The sequence below is a fragment of the Microcaecilia unicolor genome, chromosome 1 (genome assembly GCF_901765095.1).
Source record: "Microcaecilia unicolor chromosome 1, aMicUni1.1, whole genome shotgun sequence".
NCBI classification, from domain to species: Eukaryota; Metazoa; Chordata; class Amphibia; order Gymnophiona; family Siphonopidae; genus Microcaecilia; species Microcaecilia unicolor.
In genome coordinates, this window is record NC_044031.1 from 299941499 (window position 1) to 299958154 (window position 16656).

Sequence of the window (16656 nt, forward strand, 5' to 3'; positions counted from 1 at the left end):
TTACTGACCACTTTGGCACTATCTGGATAGTGTCTGCGCACTGCAGGACACAGCCAAAGCAGAGCTATTTTGCTATCCTAACACCCAGATACTTATTTGGGTATCTGTACTGATTATGAGCAGTACCAGATTTCCAGATCCACCTTGGCTCCATACCCAACATGCCCCAATACTATCCAGATAATGTCGGGGTGATCAGTAAAGATTTTCAACTGCATTATCTGGATAATTCCTCTGAAAATAGTCACTGATTTCGGTGAGTGGCATTATCTGGGTAGGCGCTGTCCCAACTTACCCAGTTCAACTTCCAGCAGCTACCTTATACCCGGATATTCAGTACCAATAGACGGGTACAACCCAGCACTGAACATCAGAGTATAAATTTAAACACCGCAGTCAGTGTTTGAATTTTGAAGTCCGTGCTAACCACAGTACTTAAATATTAGGGGAGAATATGTTAGCAAAACTCTCAGAAGCTGTCTTTAAAAATGCTCTCCTAATTCAGTTTTATTGTAACAATAAATTTCATAAAATGTAATAATCCCAGTATAACACCTTTCAAATGAAGTCTCTTGAAATAAATATGTTTTCAGCTCATGTCTAAATGTCATATAATCTTCCATCGATTGACTCTTAGCTGGTAGCTTATTCCCTAACTTTAAGGCTATACGTTGAAAATCTCAAATTCTCATGACTTCTTAGGATCTTCTTTTGAAGGTGCAATCAATAAGGCCTCTTGAGAAGGATACAGGGGCTAGATTCAATGAAACCAATATAAAAATGACCTCAAGTATCCTGCACCCACATCCCTCAGTGACTTAAAGGTTAAACAAAGACTCATAGATTCTCTGCTCTACTGGTGTGATAGGTCATGTTAGCTGTTGTATTAGTCTCCATGATTCCTCAAGGACCTGAAAGGTGTACCTGGATGAACCCTGCAACTAGCCTGATGTGTCTGAAATACATTACGTGGTGTCAGAAGTAAATTAGCAATGGAAAGTTACACATCCATTCCAAATCCAGTTCCACTGCTTGGTAAGTGCACTATGAATTTTAAGCATTTCAAGAGCCGTGGCATAATTATGAAATTGCCACTGACCGATGATGAAATTCATTGCTATTCTCCCGGCATGCATTGGCATGGAGGCATATCAACTTCAAGAGTGATGCCAATAGAACTAATATGAATAAGATCCTTGATGCTTTTGAAAATTAATGCATCATAGAAACAAATGTGACTTATGAAAGGTATGTCTTGAATAACAGACTGCAGAAACCCAATGAATCTTTTGACACATATCTAACAGAAGTTAAGCATTTAATTGGAGAGTACATAAACATAGTGGATTTGATCATTCGCGTACAATTGTTATCGGCATCACGGATGATGCTACAATGTGAACTGAAAGAGGATATAAGAACCAAAAGAATGGAAAAAGGATCTGAATGAAGAAAATAAGAAGCAACATTAGCACTGGCAAGCTAGATGCAAAGCACTGAAAAAGAAGGCTAAAAGAGAATATGAAGAGAAACTTGCCACAGAGGTAACAACTCACAGTAACAACTTTTTCAGGTACATCAGAAGCAGAAAGACTGTGAGGGAATCTATGGGACCATTAGATCATGAAGCAGCAAAAGAGGTACTCAGGGAGGACAAGGCCATAGTAGAGAATACTGAATGAATTCTTTGTTTCAGTCATTACAAAAGAAGATGTAGGAGATCTACCTGTATCAGAAATGTTTTTCAAGGTTGGTGATGATGCAGAGGAACTGAAAGAAATCTCAGTGAACCTGGAAGATGTACTGAGCCAAATCGACAAATGAAAGAGTAGTAAATCACATGGACCAGATGGCATTCAATCTAGGGTACTGAAAGAACTCAAACATGACATTGCTGATCTGCTGTTAATGATCTGTAACCTATTGTTAAAATCGTCTGTAGTATTAGTAGTAGTAGTAGTAGTAGTAGTAGTACCTGAAGATAGGAGGGTAGACAATGTAATGCCGATTGCTAAAAAATGTTCCAGGGATGATCTGGGAAATTACAGACCAGAAAGCCTGGCTTCAGTACCAGACAAAATAGTGAAAACTATTATAAAGAATAAAATTACAGACTACATACATAAACATAGTTTAATGGGACAGAGTCCCATTGCTTAATTTCTTTGAAGGTGTGAATAAACATGTCAATAAAGGTGAGCCAGTTGAAGTAGTGTATCTAGATTTTCAGAAAGCGTTTGACAAAATTCCTCATGAGAGACTCCTGAAAAAAAAAGAGCACTTAACTTAAGTTCTACGGTGCCATCTTAAAAAGAGGATCTTTATAATTTGAAAAGGACTGATGTCCTGAATAAGTTTCTATCATAACAGCACAAGTTCCTGAAGAAGCCACACCGGGTGAAATGGTAGCCCCATAGAACTTAAGTGCTGTGTTATCAGATGTTGTTAAGTGTTTTGTTTACTATTATTTTGGACATTTTTGTTAAATTATTTGATTGAAGCACAGTTTAAAAAATTCTTTGCACGTTTTCAAAAAAAGGAGTTTTGTGCAGATCGATGAAAGAAACCAAAAACCAGCACGACATTCATAAGGTTGGTTATGTCCATGGGTTGCTCCATAAGGACATCTGAGGTCTCCTTTTCTCCTTAAAAAACACATGTTTTAACTATGAAACACGTGTGATTGATAGGTATTTATATTGAGTTTGGTATTGTTTTACTTTGATATGACATAAACAGTCCCTGTTGGGAGCTGCGGCATGCCAGAGTTTACAGCTAGTCTCAGTACATACCGACCATGTGTTCACCCTCAGCATGGCTGAAATAAACACTAAGGGCCTGATATTCAGCCAGTGGTGATCTGTGCAGGAACGTCCACTCTCTACCCTCCTGACACGCCCCTCAAAAATATGTATTTTTTAGCACACAGTTAGCCGGTGCACATTTGGCAGCTACCGCAAGACACTTGAGCATGTCCCGTGGTATGCCATTTTCAGCTGTGTTAGCACCTAATGCAGCTTAGTAAAATGGCCCCTTGGTTATGGAGAATTGCAACCAATTAAGAAGACAATTTTTTCTTGTATAATCTATTTTTAGACATGAATTAACAATTTCTCTCTCTCCTTTGTTCTTTACACAGTTACAGAGACTCACTAATGCTTTTCTTCAGAATCAGAAGAAACCTAAAGTACCAAATTAGATTCTTTCTCTAGGAAAGAATTATCAATAGAAATCAAACAAAATAAAACATGGAAAAGAAAATAAGATGATACCTTTTTTATTGGACATAACTTAATACATTTCTTGATTAGCTTTCGAAGGTTGCCCTTCTTCGTCAGATCGGAAATAAGCAAATGTGCTAGCTGACAGTGTATATAAGTGAAAACATTCAAGCATTACTATGACAGTCTGACAGGGTGGGAGGATGGGGGTGGGTAGGAGGTATGCATGGGGACATCATTGGAAGATGAGCAAGTGAATTTGTTACATTTTTTACACTGAATGATATATACCACATGTGGTATATATCATTCAGTGTAAAAAATGTAACGAAGGATGCTATATTGGAGAAACAGGCCAGATGCTTAAGACAAGATTCAATTTACATAGACATCACATGAACAATACAGCCAGTAGGGCCCCCACCCCGGTGGGACAGCACTTCACAGAACCAGGACACTGTACCAGTGATTTCACAGTGAGAATACTGAAAGGTAACTTTAAAACCATACAAGAACGTAAGACCTTTGAAGTCAGAATGATTGAATATTTTAACACCCAACAGAAAGGACTTAACAAGGATCTGGGGTTCCTAGCCCATTATAAACCATAAAGCTGTATGTCTCTGTTGATCACCCCACCCCTCACCTATCCACACCCATCCTGTTAGAATATCAATGATATGCTTTGATGTCCCCATGCATACCTCCTACCCACCCCCATCCTCCCACCCTGTCAGACTGTCGAAAGCTAATCAAGAAATGTATTAAGTTATGTCCAATAAAAAAGGTATCATCTTATTTTCTTTTCTATGTTTTATTTTGTTTGATTTCTATTGATAACCTTAAGAGAGGACTAACACGGCTACCACACTCCTCTACTCTAGGAAAGAGTGAAAGGGGTTGGGAATTCCCAATTTCAGATTGTATTACAGATCAATTCTATTCAAAGCATCTTCTATTGGAATATAAATACCGGGCAGGACTTTTAATTCTCTTTTGAAAACCCTTAACACAGAAAATTGTGCACCCCAAATAGCAGGTGTAGATGTAAATATTCCTGGAGTAACTTTCAAAGCAGAAGTACATATAAATTACTCTGAAAATCCTGTAGAGTCTGCCTAGTGAAAAAGTAGCTTCCATTAATGCAGGTGGTGGTGGGGGGTACATTGTGAGCATTTTCTCCAGAAGTATAACATTTTTTAAACTCCTTTCAGGAAGAAATAAAATATTTCATAGGGGTATGCATGGAAAACCTTTGGTTCATTTTCAGACCATTTTTGGACTTTATGATTAATTTTCAGACCTTTTTTGTTGTTGTTGTTGTTGTTGTTGTTCACTTCAGAAATTAAGGCATGTAAAGTTTGATTAATGCACATAAAAATGTTTACCACATGTTAATCAGTTTTATGTACAACAGTTAAGAGGTTTTATATGCATGAAGTCAATTTACAAATGTTCTTTCTGTGCATAAAATTTCCCAACTGAAATCTCAAGTCTGTTTGAGTTTGACTTGTTTTATACTACTTAATTTTACTTTGTAAACCACTTTGCTTTGCCTTTTTGGCTTTAAAAGTGATGAATCAAATACTCATAAATAAATAATAAACAAATATACACCCTAATATTTTGCTTTTTAAGTATCTCACCTGATGATTGTACTCAGTGGCTAATCTTATCATGGCACATACTGCATGCTCATTCTGTAGAAGTTCCAGTCCTGGAGCATCTGGATCATTAATATCACCCAGGCCATCTTCCCCGTGGCAGTAGGGAGCATGTAAGCGTTCTCCAAGAATTGGAGTGCCAAGTCCTCGGTATACAGGAATCTAAAAAGTATATTAGTAAGAAACATTTATATCTAATGTCAGTGTAGTATGATATTGAATTACTAGTAATTAGTTACAGTAGTTAATTACTTATTCACTATCCCAGTAACTGTAATTACTTTTGAAAAGTAACTAGCACATGACATGACAGAGGATGCGGTAGGCATCAGTTGGTCAAATCTCCTTGAAATAAGTATCAATAGATGAAGTTATGCAAAATTCACACTGGGGCTATTTATAAAATGGATATTTTACCTCTTCATATACCATAAGGCTTTTACTATAAGTATTCTTGGATGTGGTATTGGTAAAGAAAAGCAATTAGCTACTTCGAGCAGATAACTGTAATCAGTAATCAATTACTTTCCTCCAAGAGTAATGTAATTACTGTATCTAATTACTTTAAGCTGAGAACAAGTAACTTTTTAATTACTTTTGAAAAGTAACTAGCAGAACACTGTCTATTATATATGCTTTCTGAAAATAAGTTCTGTAACTTTAGATATATTCTTTTAAGGGGACATTATTACCCCCACCCCCCAATTCATTGTTATAGGGAAATTGGCAATATATATTGTGTACTTTAAGTGATAAAGCAGACCTACAAGATCCTGGTTTGTTTATGTATTTATTTATATACCACCTTTAAGGCCCAAAAAGCATAAAAAACAGTTAACAATTTTAAAATATACCAGTCACTATTCACCCTGCAGCAGTCTGTGTTTTTTTTTAAATGCAGGCTGCAGCAGGCAGAATTAGTTCTGGATATCAATGCCAGACCATGTTTAGGCACTGGCACTGAATATCAAGGGCTAATTTCTTAAGTGCTAGCTGCCAGGTCTTATGTGGGTCCTGGCCGATATTTAGCCAGGACCCATATAAGACACATATGCAGGACCCAGCTGAGCATTGTCTTATTTTGCACTGGGTATACTGGAGCTGTAACAGCTTACAGAAATTATTTATAATGAAAAAAAATCACAAGTTATTTTTTTTCTCCTGCACTGGTATAATATTTTCAGTGATGCCTGTTTATATGTGCTATAGCTGGTAAAAGGGGTGTGGCTAAGGTGAGTATGGCTACAATGGGGATGAAGCCATAGATGGTGACCCCACCCCTAAGGTTACCCGTGGAGGGACATAATCAAAAGGGGTGCCCAAGTTTTCCTGAGGACGTCTTCGCAGGACGTCCCGGCGAAGGGGCGGAGAAACCCATATTATCGAAACAAGATGGGCGTCCATCTTTCATTTCGATAATGCAGACGGGGACGCCAAAATCTCAACATTTAGGTCAACCTTAGAGATGGTCGTCCTTAGAGATGGTCGTCCCCGATTTTCGGCCATAATGGAAACCAAGGACGCCCATCTCAGAAACGACCAAATCCAAGCCATTTGGTCATGGAAAGAGCCAGCATTCATAGTGCACTGGTCCCCCTGACATGCCAGGACACCACCCGGGCACCCTAGGGGGCACTGTAGTGGACTTCACAAATTGCTCCCAGGTGCATAGCTCCCTTACCTTGTGTGCTGAGCCCCCCCCCCAAAATAAACCCCCAAAACCCACTCCCCACAACTGTACACCACTACCATAGCCCTAAGGGGTGAAGGGAGGCACCTACATGTGGGTACAGTGGGTTTTGGAGAGCTCACATTTACCACCACAAGTGTAACAGGTAGCGGGGGGATGGGCCTGGGTCCGCCTGCCTGAAGTGCACTGCACCCACTAAAACTGCTCCAGGGACCTGCATACTGCTGTGATAGAGCTGGGTATGACATTTGAGGCTGTCATACAGGTTGGCAAAAAATATTTTAAAAGTTTTTTTTAGGGTGGGAGAGGGTTAGTGACCACTGGGGGGTAAGGGGAGGTCATCCCCGATTCCCCCCGATGGTCATCTGGTCATTTAGGGTACATTTTTGTGGCTTGGTTGTAAAAAAAAAAGGACCAAGTAAAGTCGGCCAAGTGTTCATCAGGGACGCCCTTCTTTTTTCCATTATCGGCCGAGGACGCCCATGTGTTAAGCATGCCCCAGTCCCGCCTTTGCTATGTTTCAGACACGTTCTTGTGAACTTTGGCCATCCCCACGATGGAAAGCAGTTGAGAATACCCAAAATCAACTTTCGATTATGCCGATTTGGGCGACTCTGGGAGAAGGACGCCCATCTCCCGATTTGTGTCGAAAGATGGGAGCCCTTCTCTTTTGAAAATAAGCCTGATAGTAAAAACCTTTTTAGAAGCACAAATTTGTATAAGCATCAGCTGGACTGCTAGATGACTGAGGGGTAAAAGAGGCACTCAGGGAAGACAAGACCATAGCGGAGAGATTAATATAAGAACACAAGAATTGTCATACTGGGACAGACTGAAGGTCCATCAAGCCCAGTATCCTGTTTCCAACAGTGGCCAATCCAGGTCACAAGTACCTGGCAAGATCCCAAAACAGTGCAATACATTTTATGCTGCTTACAGGGCCAGTCAAACCCAGTAAGCGTGGTAAGCGCCGCAGGGGGGCGCCTGCCTTCAAGGTCGCCTCCCTCCCGGCACTCCTCCCAGCTGTTCGACGACGCGACCGGGTTGGGACGGTGCAAACCAATGGGGGGGTGTCCTCTCTGCTCTCTCTGGCCTGCCTGCCTGTCTGCCCAAGTGCCCGTGCGCCTTCCCGCTGGTTCTCTCGGCTTCCCCCGCGGTGGTGCTGCTCTTGCCCAGCCTTGTTTCCTTCGACAACGATGTCACGATGACGCCTCGCCTCCTCCCCCTGCGGCACCTTCATTTGTGCGCGCCTTCCGGTTGCAGCCCTGAGCCCTCCCCTGCTCGAAGTGAAGCCTGAAGCGTCTCGCGTCTGCGTCTCAGACATAAAAAGTAAAGTAAGTTGAAGTTGTTTTTAGCAGTCACCTTTTAAGCCTTAGCCTGCACAGTGCACAAAAACTGACCGAAACCTGGACTGGCCACTGTTAGAGGTAGTTTCTGGGCTAGATGGATTTATGTTCTTAGACAATGTCACAGGATTTATTCTGCAGGGTCTCCAGGAATACAGATGTTCATGCTGCAGCTTCATGCCCTCCAGAGTCCCCTGAATAACACACAGCCTCCTCCTCTCCGCCCAGACAAAATCCTCCTCCTTCCCTCGCAGGCACTGGAGCCTCCTTTCTCATTACCCTGCAGCACACCCAGCCTGCATTGCAACCAGGCAGCAACCATTGCAAAAAGGAAACTGCAGACCCTACTTTCTTTTCCAGTCCCAAACCACAAAATCTTGCAAGATACAGAGAGGGAGACATGGCTGCAGAAGGCTGTGTGCAGGTAGTAGGAGACTCTCATGCACCTTATCTTGGGGGTACAGGAGACTGACCCTAATAGAGAACAGTTGCAGCCCAGACAACCTCCTCCCTAAGAGATAGAAGGGAGTGAGGGGAGGGAAAGGGAATAGGATTGGGAATGATATGGCCTGCGGAATGCAGTGTGTCCGTAAGAGACTCTCCTACACCTTAACCTGGGGGTATAGAGTGATTCCAACCCAGAGACCGACCCACCCTCTGCAGGATCCTCAGAGAGAAAGAGATATGGAGCATGGAGGTGATGCAGGGAGCTGTGTTCAGGGTGGGAGAAGAGAGAATGAAGATGCTAGACGGGGGGGGGGGGCATCAACTGATAGTCTGCAGGGGGGCACCAGAGACCCTAGGACCGGCCCTGGCTGCTTATCCTAGAAATAAGCAGTGAAATTTTCCAAATCCATCATAGTAATGGCTTATGGACTTTCCTTTTAGGAAGATATCTAAATCTTTTTAAAACCCTGTTAGGCTAATTGCTTTTACCACATTCTCTGGGAACGAATTCCAGAATTTAATTACACAGTGAGTGAAGAAATATTTTCTCCAATTTGTTTTAAATTTACTACTTTGTAGTTTCATTGTATGCCCCCTATTCCTAGTATTTTTGGAAAGAGTAAACAAGCAATTCACACCTACTCGTTCCACCCCACTCATTATTTTATATACCTCTATTGTCTGTCCCCTCAGCCATCTTTTCTCCAAGAAGAGACCTAGCCACTTCAGTCTTTCCTCATTGGGAAGTCATCCCATCCCCTTAATCATTCTTTGCTTCAGTCTTCACTGAGGAAGATGTGGGAGAGATACCAGTGCCAAAAATGGTATTCAATGCTGATGAGTCAGAGAAACTGAAACAAATCTCTATAAATCTGGAAGATGTAATGAGGCAATTTGACAAATAAAGACTAGCAAATTGCCTCAACTGGATCGTATACATCCCAGAGTACTAACAGAATTGAAAAATGAACTTGAAGAGCTATTGTTAATAACATCTAATTTATCTTTAAAATCAAGCATGGCACTGGAAGATTGGAAAGTGGTCAATGTAGCATTGATTTTTTAAAAAGGTTCCAGAGGAGATCCAGGAAATTATAGACTGGTTAGCCTGACGTTGGTGCCGGGCAAAATGGTAGAGACTATTATGAAGAACAAAACTTACAGAGCATATTCAAAAGCATGGATTAATGAGACAAAGCCAACATGGATTTAGTTAAGGGAAATCTTGCTTCATCAATCTATTACATTTCTTTGAAGGGATGAACAAACATATGGATAAAGGTTAGCTGGGTGATATTATGTTTCTGGATTTTCAAAAGGGGTTTAAGTACCTCATGAAAGACTCCAGAGGAAATTGGAGAGTCATGGGATAGGAAGTAATGTCCTATTGTGAATTAAAAACTGGTTAAAAGATTTAAAACAGAGAGTAGGGTTAAATGGTCAGTATTCTCAATGGAGAAGAGTAGATAGTAGTGCTGGGACAGCTGCTTTTTAACATATTAATAAATGGTCTAGAGATGGGAATAGCTAGGTTCTATTCAGGAAGAAGATCAGACATGGCCGTTTCCTCATAGTTGGAATGGTCTGAATGAAGTTAAGGGTTCTGTGTATGTGTGTATGGGGAGGGGGTAATTAAGATGTTTTTGTTTTGTTATATATATGCCTTTTAGAGTTGCTATGATTGTTTTGGAGGTCTGGCTGCTGTATTTCTTTATGTAACCTTGGGGTTGAGTGATCACCTAGGCAGCTACCCCATGGGAACTGGATACACAAATTTAGGGGCCCTTTTACTGGTGCATAGGCGCCTATGCGCATACAATGCATGTCAAATTAGAACTACCGCCCGGCTACCGCGTGCCCTGGGCGGTAATTCTAATTTTTACGTGCATCTGATACGCACGGCAGAAAATATTTTTTATTTTATACCGCGTTGCGCTAACCAGGCGGTAATCGGCAGTGTATGTGTGCTGACAATTACCACCCAGTTAACATGTGAGATCTTACTGCTAAGTGAATGGGTGGCGGTAAGGTCTCAGGCCCAAAATGGACGCGCGTCAATTTTTATTTTGCCGCTTCTCCATTTGCTGGCCCAAAAAAGGCCTTTTTTGCAGGTGTGCTGAAACATGGACCTGCACGCATCCAATACACATGCCTACACTAACGCAAGCTATTTTTCAGCGCACCTTACTTAAAGGACCCCTTATTGATTACAGGACCAAGACTGAGACTGGAAACAGTTTAAAGTTTAAGTTTATTTGATAAACCGCTATTCCTAATATATAACACAATGTTTTACAAAATAAAATAGAACAAACAGAAAGGAACTCCAATATCAACAGATCAGAGGAAACAGAGTAGAGCATTCACACCATAAAAGATAGTGCTATAATAGTAAAAAAATAAATTTTCTACTCAATCATCCAGTACAGACCATAGGACTCCTTTTACAAAGCTGTGCTAGCAATTAATGTCGTGCCAAATGTGACAAAATCTGTTCAATTTCTATGGGCTTCATCACATTCTGCACATGGTAATCACTACTGCAGCTTTATAAAAGGAGCCCATAGAAACCTATGTAAGTCCAGGTGCTTTGAAAATAAGCCCCTGGTATGCTATGGTCTCTACTGCAACCTCACTATCAGAATGCCCTATCTTCCCTGTTTTGGTGATATCTTTTACTACTACTACTACTATTTAGCATTTCTATAGCGCTACAAGGCGTACGCAGCGCTGCACAAACATAGAAGAAAGACAGTCCCTGCTCAAAGAGCTTACAATCTAATAAATAAAGTAAGCAAATCAAATCAATTAATGTGAACGGGAAGGAAGAGAGGAGGGTAGGTGGAGGCGAGTGGTTACAAGTGGTTACGAGTCAAAAGCAGTGTTAAAGAGGTGGGCTTTCAGTCTAGATTTAAAGATGGCCAAGGATGGGGCAAGACGTAGGGGCTCAGGAAGTTTATTCCAGGCGTAGGGTGCAGCGAGACAGAAGGCGCGAAGTCTGGAGTTGGCAGTAGTGAAGAAGGGAACAGATAAGAAGGATTTATCCATGGAGCAGAGTGCACGGGAAGGGGTGTAGGGAAGGACGAGTGTGGAGAGATACTGGGGAGCAGCAGAGTACATTTATAGGTTAGTAGAAGAAGTTTGAACAGGATGCGAAAACGGATAGGGAGCCAGTGAAGCGAGGAGATACCTTGTTCCAAACCATGTGCTTTTGCGTTACTGTTGGCTTTACCCAATTTTCTAGTTTACAAACTACTCTAACTACTTTTTAAATGTTGTTGCCAGCAGTCTGATTCCACCCTGGTTAAGATGCAGGGCCACCGAGAGACACAGATGGGCCAGGGGTAGGACTGGACAGACACACGCGTGCCCCCGTTTCTCCCCCTCCCCACCTGGGTCACCACTGCTGCCGCGCCGCACCACACCCATGCTCCCACTCCCCCACACTCGGGCCGCTGCCCCTGCATCTTTCTGTCTGCTCCCTCACTCTGTCCTCTCCTGTGCTGCTCATGTCCGTGCTGGGACTTGGGACCCGGATGATTGCATTAATGCAATATTGCGTTAATGCAATCATCCGGGTCCTGGGCAGCAAGCAGGACCAGGAGAGGACAGACCTGGAAGCAGGCAGGAAGAAGCTTACTGGTGCCAGGCCTGAGCCCAGGTCCCCCCTTGGAGGCTAGAGTCGGGAAATTATGCCCCCTCTGCCCCCCCTCTCGGCGGCCCTGTTAAAATGGAGGTCATCTTTCTGGATCAGGCTCCCCTTCCCCAGAATGTTGCCTGGTTCCAAACAAATATATAACCTTCCTTCCTGTACCAGTGGCGTAGCTACGTGGGGCCTGAGGGGGCCTGGGCCCCCATAGATTCCAGCCTGGACCCCCCTCCCGGCGAACCCGCCCCCGCCGCCACCTACCTTCACTTTTGCTGGCAGGGGACCCCACTCCCCGCCAGCCAACGTCCTCTCCATCCTGCTCCTGCTGTTGCATGCATTGCTGACGTCCTGCACGTACAACGTGCAGGACATCAGCAATGCATGCAACAGGAGCAGGACGGAGAGGACGTCGGCTGGCGGGGAGTGGGGTCCCCCGCCAGCAAAAGTTAAGGTAGGCGGCGGCGGGGGAGGGGGGGCGAAAAAGACGTGGGGGGGGCGGCAATGGTGGTGGGGGGGCGGCAATGGCGGTGGGGGGGGGCAGCGCCGGGGGGAGGGCTAAAATGTGCCACCTCCCCTTGGGCTTTGGACCCCCCTCCCACAAACGTCTGACTACGCCCCTGTCCTGTACCATCACCTCATCCATGAAATGATTCCAGAGCTCTGCCTGTCTCTTGGGTCTTGCGTGTAGAACGGGGAACACTTCTGAAAATGCTACCATGGATATTCTGGGTTTCAGCTTTCTACCTAAGAGCCTAAATTTAGCTTCCAGAGACTCCCTCCCACATTTTCCTATGTCATTGGTACCCACATGTACCAAGACAGCAAGCTCCTTCCCAGTACTGTCTAATACCTTATGTAGGTGATGAATGAGGTCCACCACCTTTTTACCAGACAGGCAAGTGAGCAAGCGAGCCTCATATCCACCAGCCATCCAGCTATCTACATGCCTAATGATCGAATCTCCAACTACCCTTCTGTCACGACTGTGGTCATGATCCCTCTCTGATTCACCTTATGTCCCGATGATCAGCTGCTGTGCTGGCTATTGTCTGTAGGGTTTCTTTCCTGTGTGTTTCAAGCCTCACTTTGGGTTCTGTGTATTTCCTGCCTCTGTCCTGTAGGGATTCCACTTCCTCTGTGTTTCAAGCCTCACGTTGGTGTTCAGTGTGTATTTCCTGCCTCTGTCCTGTAAGGTTTCCACTTCCTCTGTGTTTCAAGCCTCACTTTGGTGTTCAGTGTGTATTTCTTGCCTCTGTCCTGTTTATAAGGAAGTGGTGCACTTTCATTCAGTGCCTTTGCAATACCAAAGGTGTCCAGGTTAGTCCATGTGCAGTGTAGCACTTCTGCCTTGTTCTAGTCTGTGTGCCTGTGGGCACTTCTGTCTTGATTTCTTGTTGCCTTGTTCATAGTCTGCGTGCCTGTGGGCACTTCTGCTTTGATTTCTTGTTGCTTTGTTCAAAGCCTGTGTGCCTGTGGGCACTTCTGTCTTGATTCCTTGTTTAGGGTGCCTGTGTGCACTTCTGCTTCTGTTCTTCTTGGTCTGTTTGTGTGCTAGGTTCAGCCTTCAACCATAGTTCTGTTGTTTGTCTGTGTGGATCAGCTTTGTGTCCTGCTTGTGTCTGCCCTGTTTGTCTTCGGCTCCAGTCCCCTTCCTGCTTGTCTCTGCCCTGTTTGCTTTCAGCTTCTGTTCCGGCCAAGCTTGTTTGAGTATCCTGAATCCTGTTCCAGTATCCTGAATTCTGTTCCTGCCAAGCTTGTTTGAAAATCCTGAATCCTGCTTGAGTATCCTAAAACCTGTTCCTGCCAAGCTTGTCTGAAAATCCTGAATCCTCCTTGAGTATCCTGAAACCTGTTCCTGCCAAGTTTGTTTGAAAATCCTGAATCCTGCTTGAGTATCCTGAAACCTGCTCCTGCCAAGCTTGTTTGAAAATCCTGAATCCTGTTTGAGTATCCTGAATCCTGTTCCTGCCAAGCTTGTTCCAGTATCTTGAATCCTGTTCCAGTCAAGCCAAGTCCATCCCAGCATCCGGTTCCAGCCAAGCCAAGCTTGTTAGTCCAGTCCTACTCGTCGACAGTAGGCCAAAGGCTCACATTGTTCCAGAGTTCGTGACTGTTGTTTAAAGCCTGGGACCGTGACACCCTTACCTCTTGGGCAGAAGCCCCTGGAGATACTGCATCCCCTGGGGGGGCAGGTCCTGGCTTCAGGATCACTTTGTGCCTGTCCACAGTGACACTGAATGAAATTATATAGAAATACTTTTAAAACAAATAGGAGGAAATATTTTTTCACTCAAAGAATAGTTAAGCTCTGGAACTCGCTGCCAGAGGATGTAGTAACAGCAGTTAGCATATCTGGGTTTAAAAAAGGTTTGGACAAGTTCCTGGAGGAAAAGTCCATAGTCTGCTATTGAGATGGTCATGGGAAAAGCCGCTGCTTGCTCCGAGATTGGTAGCATGAAATCTTGCTACTACTTGGGATTCTGCTAGATACTTGTGGCCAGGATTAGCCACTGTTAGAAGCAGGATACTGAGTTTAGATGGACCATCCATCTGATCCAATATGGCAAATTCTTAGATTCTTATGTTCTAAAGTTAGATGGGTAACTCTAGTTGGCCAGATTATCAGACCTAAAGTTAACTTAACACAGTACAGGCTGAATGTCCAGAAAAAGCTAACTGGACAAAGTTGTCTGGACAACTTTCCTGCTCAGTGGCTTTAAGAATATGGACCTCAGAAGAAAAACCAAGAACATGGCAGCAGGCATTCATTTCCTCGTCTAATGCAACTCAGCCTGAAAACACTAATTCACTGCAGATCACTTCTGTTTCTGGCTGTTTGAAGCGCTTTGTTCTTTTGGGGTTTTTTTCTTTTTTTTCCTCTAACCTTCTAATTTTACACTGAGTAGAAAACAGGGGAAGGTGTGTGGGGAGGGAATGAAATAGGTGCTAAGGTCACTAAAACATGTGCACACACACACACAAACACAAGTGTGCGTCCAAAGTCTAGAGAGCCAAATAGCCAACATTGGCAGCACAGCATATTCAAGGTTTAGGGATTCTGTGAACTGCTTAAAAGAAAGCCCTTAGCTTTCTATTTCTCTCCAAGCATTTATTAATTGTTTACTAAAGCATCCTTCTTGGTACAGTTACTGATTTACAAAACTCAGGCAAAAAATAGGGGGGAAAAGCTGACATGTTGATACATTTAAAGGTATAGGAACATGCTACTGTTTGTTTAACTTTAATGTATTTGAACTTTGTAAGGGGTTATAGATGAATAAAAAGTGCAACCTTGGAAATTGTTCAAAAAAATATTCATCAACTATATCATGCTAAGAATAATACATATAACAAAAATCCCAAAGACTTCTAGGTATGTACTACTACTACTACTTAGCATTTCTATAGCGCTGCCAGGGTTACGCAGCGCTGTACAAGTTTAGACAAGGGGAAGGACAGTCCCTGCTCAAGAGAGCTTACAATCTAAAGACCCTGAAAGCCTCAGCTTATCTTAAGTGGTGATAAATGGGATACAGCAGGAATGTAGAAAACGCAAACTCAAACAAGGAAATATAAATAATGCTCAGTGTGTTTTAAACTGCTCCAAAGGAAGGATAAAAATGTGCTTCTAATTGGGGAGGAATGTGCAGCATTCGACTGCAAACATATAGGAACTACAATGAAAAGAACAACAGACTGAACAATTGACTGAGAGCTGGCCCTTAAGCTTCCATGTAACACATGCTAAAAACATGAACAAATCATAACATTGAGAGACATTTTTAGCACCACTTAGCGGTTACCTAAAATGCAATAACTCTCAGATTCCCCACATTTTTTTCATTATCATTCAGTTGTTTAGCAGAGTCTGAAGGAGAGGGGCACAGACAGGGAAAACAGGAAGAGAAAAATATATTTAAAGTAAGGCTGAGATGATTGAAGAGAAGAAAAAGAAGTTATACAAAAAGCCGGAATAAGAGAGTGAAGTGATAAGGATATCAGAATAAATAAAAAGAAAAGGTAGCAAATAATAATAAAACATAATTGGGAAAGCCAATGACCCTAAAGTTATAAAAAAAAGTTTTTATGGTTTGAAAAATAATATTGTGCTGTCGGGATAGTCAACTTTCTAATCCTATTTAATGGGACATTGTGTCAGCTGCGTTCCCAAGTTCATGATTATCTAGCCCCCAGAACAATTGTGGTCCTTTTTAGATGGGAAGCGTGCTCCAGGTCAGAAGATCCAGGTTCAAGTTGAACTATGAAGAAGATGCAGAGTTTATTAGCCCTTGTTAAACCTTTACTTATTTTTTCCATTTTTCCTTAATGGGCTCTCTTTAAGTTTTCCATCCACTCCCCCAACTATTGTGGTCTAAGGAGGTTTATTTTTTTTTCCTTTTATTATACTTTGATGATGCTCTCTTTATACAATTGTCTTTAAAGTATTGCTGATTACTTCTTTGTTTTACTTTCCTTAGAGAGTCTTTAAATGTTAAGTACATAAGTAATGCCACACTGGGAAAAGACCAAGGGTCCATCAAACCCAGCATCCTGTCCACAACAGTGGCCAATCCAGGCCATGGGCACCTGGCAAGCTTCCCAAACGTACAAACATTCTATACATGTTATTCCTGAAATT

General features: G+C 42.7%; 1 protein-coding gene across 3 annotated transcripts in view; it reads right to left on the bottom strand.

Moving 5' to 3' along the window:
• Positions 1 to 16656, bottom strand: part of LOC115472937 (pyrimidine-specific ribonucleoside hydrolase RihA-like) — a 90565-nt gene that overhangs the window by 37144 nt on the left and 36765 nt on the right. For all 3 annotated transcript variants that reach the window (XM_030207487.1, XM_030207479.1, XM_030207470.1), the window contains exon 3: positions 4868 to 5047. In XM_030207487.1, coding sequence (XP_030063347.1) covers positions 4868 to 5047 — 180 coding nt within the window. The remainder of the gene's footprint in view (positions 1 to 4867; positions 5048 to 16656) is intronic.